This window comes from Malus domestica, chromosome 01 (genome assembly GCF_042453785.1).
Source record: "Malus domestica chromosome 01, GDT2T_hap1".
Taxonomy (NCBI): domain Eukaryota; kingdom Viridiplantae; phylum Streptophyta; class Magnoliopsida; order Rosales; family Rosaceae; genus Malus; species Malus domestica.
This window is the reverse complement of record NC_091661.1, coordinates 10,758,784-10,761,780: the sequence shown is the minus strand read 5'-3', so window position 1 is coordinate 10,761,780 and position 2,997 is coordinate 10,758,784. Positions and strand designations below refer to the sequence as shown.

General features: G+C 41.2%; 1 protein-coding gene across 1 annotated transcript; it reads right to left on the bottom strand.

Moving 5' to 3' along the window:
* Positions 1 to 331: 331 nt before the first annotated feature.
* On the bottom strand, positions 332 to 2,475 carry LOC103408150 (uncharacterized). The gene has a single exon (XM_008347016.4). The coding sequence runs from the start codon at positions 1,995 to 1,997 to the stop codon at positions 657 to 659; it is 1,341 nt and encodes a 446-aa protein (XP_008345238.1). The 5' UTR covers positions 1,998 to 2,475; the 3' UTR covers positions 332 to 656.
* Positions 2,476 to 2,997: the final 522 nt, after the last annotated feature.

The window sequence follows — 2,997 nt, the reverse complement described above, 5'->3', positions numbered from 1 at the left end:
AATTTCACGAAACTAAATTCTTTTGTTTTTTATTTAAGCCTCACTTGTAGGCAACTTTAACATATATCTATTCTATAAATAAAAATAAAAGTCTCTCTCCTCACTCCCACTCCCACGTTCTCTCTCTTCACCTCTCTTCCCAATTGAAAAACATAAATAAAAAATGTTCATGCACATAAAATGTGTAGGCATATGCTACTATTATTTATACCAAGTGACAGATTTAGAAAGATTAACAAGTAAAATTAAAACCAAGTCACAATAACTCAGTTACAACAATTTAATTCCATGTAAAACCTCTTAATTACATGCGAAAGAAAACACTGCTTAATCAGAGTAGTAAGTGACCTTTAGAATAATTTTAATACATGCATGAATTAGATACAGATTAAAAGACAGCAATATAACAAATATATAACAATTTATCCCACTTGCATATTCTATCATTTCATGCCATTTGAGATTATGTTTGAATAAATAATAAATTCTCCCTAACCACAAGCAAATCTAAAAACAAAATAAAATAAAATTACAAAAGTTACAAACTACAATATCTTGAACCAATTTAATTGGTTTATTATTTTGATTTTGTTTACCAAGAATTTGATTGGTTGTTTTAACCATTTTGGACCCCACAGAAATCAGCACCAAAAATATTAACTCTCCTTGCCCTCTTCACCGCCCTCTTCCAAGTAAGCCTTCTTCCTCCTCTCGGCGGTGGCAAACAGACAAATCACAAGGAAACACGTGGCGTAAAGTCCATGCACCTTCCAGTTGGTCTTGGGTGGCTGCCTCAGCACCGCTCTGTGAAACACCGACATGTAGTAATGGAGCCCAACGGAGAAGCCCACGAAGGTCTGGGCCAAGCCCAACACCTTCGAGCCCAACCCAGAATCGGTCGAGAAAACCAGAATCAAGTACATGAGCAGCAGCAGGAGGTACAGCACGTAGCCGAGCGTCTGCAGCACCTGCAGGCAGACGTAGGTGGAGTCCGAAGTGGCGTAGAAAAACTTGAGAGGTTCGAGGCCGGTGACAAGAGCTGAGAGGCAGAGGATGGAGAAGTAGATGGAGAGGTAGACTTGAATGAAGATCAAGAGCTTTTGGAGAGAGAAGTAGGCTTTGATGCGGTTGAAGAGGAGAGATACTAACAGCAGAGGGATAATCAGGAAGACGCACGACACCGTGGAGGCGATGGTGGCGGCGTACTTCTTACCGACAATGGGCTTGAACTGGTTCGTCATTTGTTTGTTGGCTTTGGTGAGGTAAATCTTCGAGGTGGTCCGAATTCTCTCCAAATCTGGGATTAGGGTTTGCTGGAATTTGCCGGGTAAGTCGGTGAAGTCGGAGACGAAATCGGTGTCGTCTTCTTGGTCGATCCAGCTGGGTTCGACTGGTTTTTTGGGTTTTTGTTGGGCTGGTATTTTAGCGTCGGTGGTTTTTTTCTTGTCGACCAGGTTTTGGGATTGTTTCGGGGTGGTGGGTTTGGTGGTTTGGTTCTTGGGTAAGCTTATTTTAGTTAGATCTGAGGTTTTCTTCGAGGAATTTGATGTGGGTGTGGTGGAATTTGAGGGTTTTGATGTGGGATTGAGCTTCTTCAACTCGCCATTCTTGGTGGAGTTGGACTTGGTGGATTTCAAAATCTTGGTTTGGTTCTTGGGGGAGGATAGATTGGGTTCGAGGAGTCTGGTTTGGTTCTTGGAGGAGGATAGACTGGGTTTGAGGAGTTTGGTCTGGTTTTTTGAGGATGACGAGGTTGGTTTGATCAATTTGGTCTGGTTTTTTGAGGATTGGTTGGTGGTGGTGGACTTGATCTTTTTGGGCAGGTCTTGGCCTGGGTCGATTTCTAATTCTAGCAAGATCTTCCTTGTACTCGCAACAAACCGTGAGGTCTCAACTGACTCAGAGCGGGCAGAAAGGAGGAGAGTAGGAAAGAGGAAGAAAACAGCAGAGGAAAGCAGGAGTACCTTTCCGAAACTCAAGTACATGAGTGGAGCCATTGCTGCAACCGATGAGGGCCTTCCCTTTCCCCTTCCCCTCCGGATACCTCGTTTCACCTAAAAGCTTGGACTGGATCTACAGTTAGAAACACTAGATTTTTATATATACATACAGAGACAGAAGAGAGAGAGTGAGAGACGAGAGAGAGTGAGACGAATTATATATAGGTTGTCGAATAGAGAGAAGTGAAGCAGAGTAGGAAGGAGTGGAGTGGGGAAGACTTTACTGCAAAAGGCAAGTGATGAGATCAGTCACATGGTGCAACTAGGCAGCGTCCACTGTCTACAACTCCCCTTGCGACGCGGTTTTGCCGGGGTCTTGCGCTCTTAATGAAAGAGCTACTTACGTAAAACGGTTTATTTTATATGTGATGTTTAGATTTTTAGTTTATTGTCATTTCTGCGTTTTTGTTTTAAGTTCATCACCGTGTTATGTTGAGAAAAAATTTAAGCATGGTAACATATTATTGAACTGGAACGCTACGTAGCGAGGAATCTGTTTCTTTTAAGCCATTTTTTAATGACTCCGGCAACTAGTTATAGACTAAACAACTATATTCTGTTATTGCTGGACGTAGTATTATTAGTCTAATAGATTCCTAAAATTGTGACTTAGTAACAAATTCTGGCAAGACGATGACTTCATTGGCCAGTAATCACCACTAAGTTGGTCCACTTTTGTCAAATATCGAAGTGGGTTGGCCATTTACCAAGACCAAGGGTCTGGTTGTCAAAATGCTCTTCTTAATTTTAAGTACATGGTTTTGACTTTTTATTCTAACTTGGTAATGTTGTATGCCTACTTTAACTGAAAAATTATATCAAGGGAGAGAGAGGTGCAACAAGGAGTAGAGAGAGATATGGTGAACTTTGAGAAGTTAATTATCTCACCTCATTCTGCCTTATTTATAGTAGTAAGGAATGAAGACTCTAAACCAAACACTGCCTCTGGAACTATTTATAGGACTAAACACTGCAACTATTTCTAGAACTGAACATT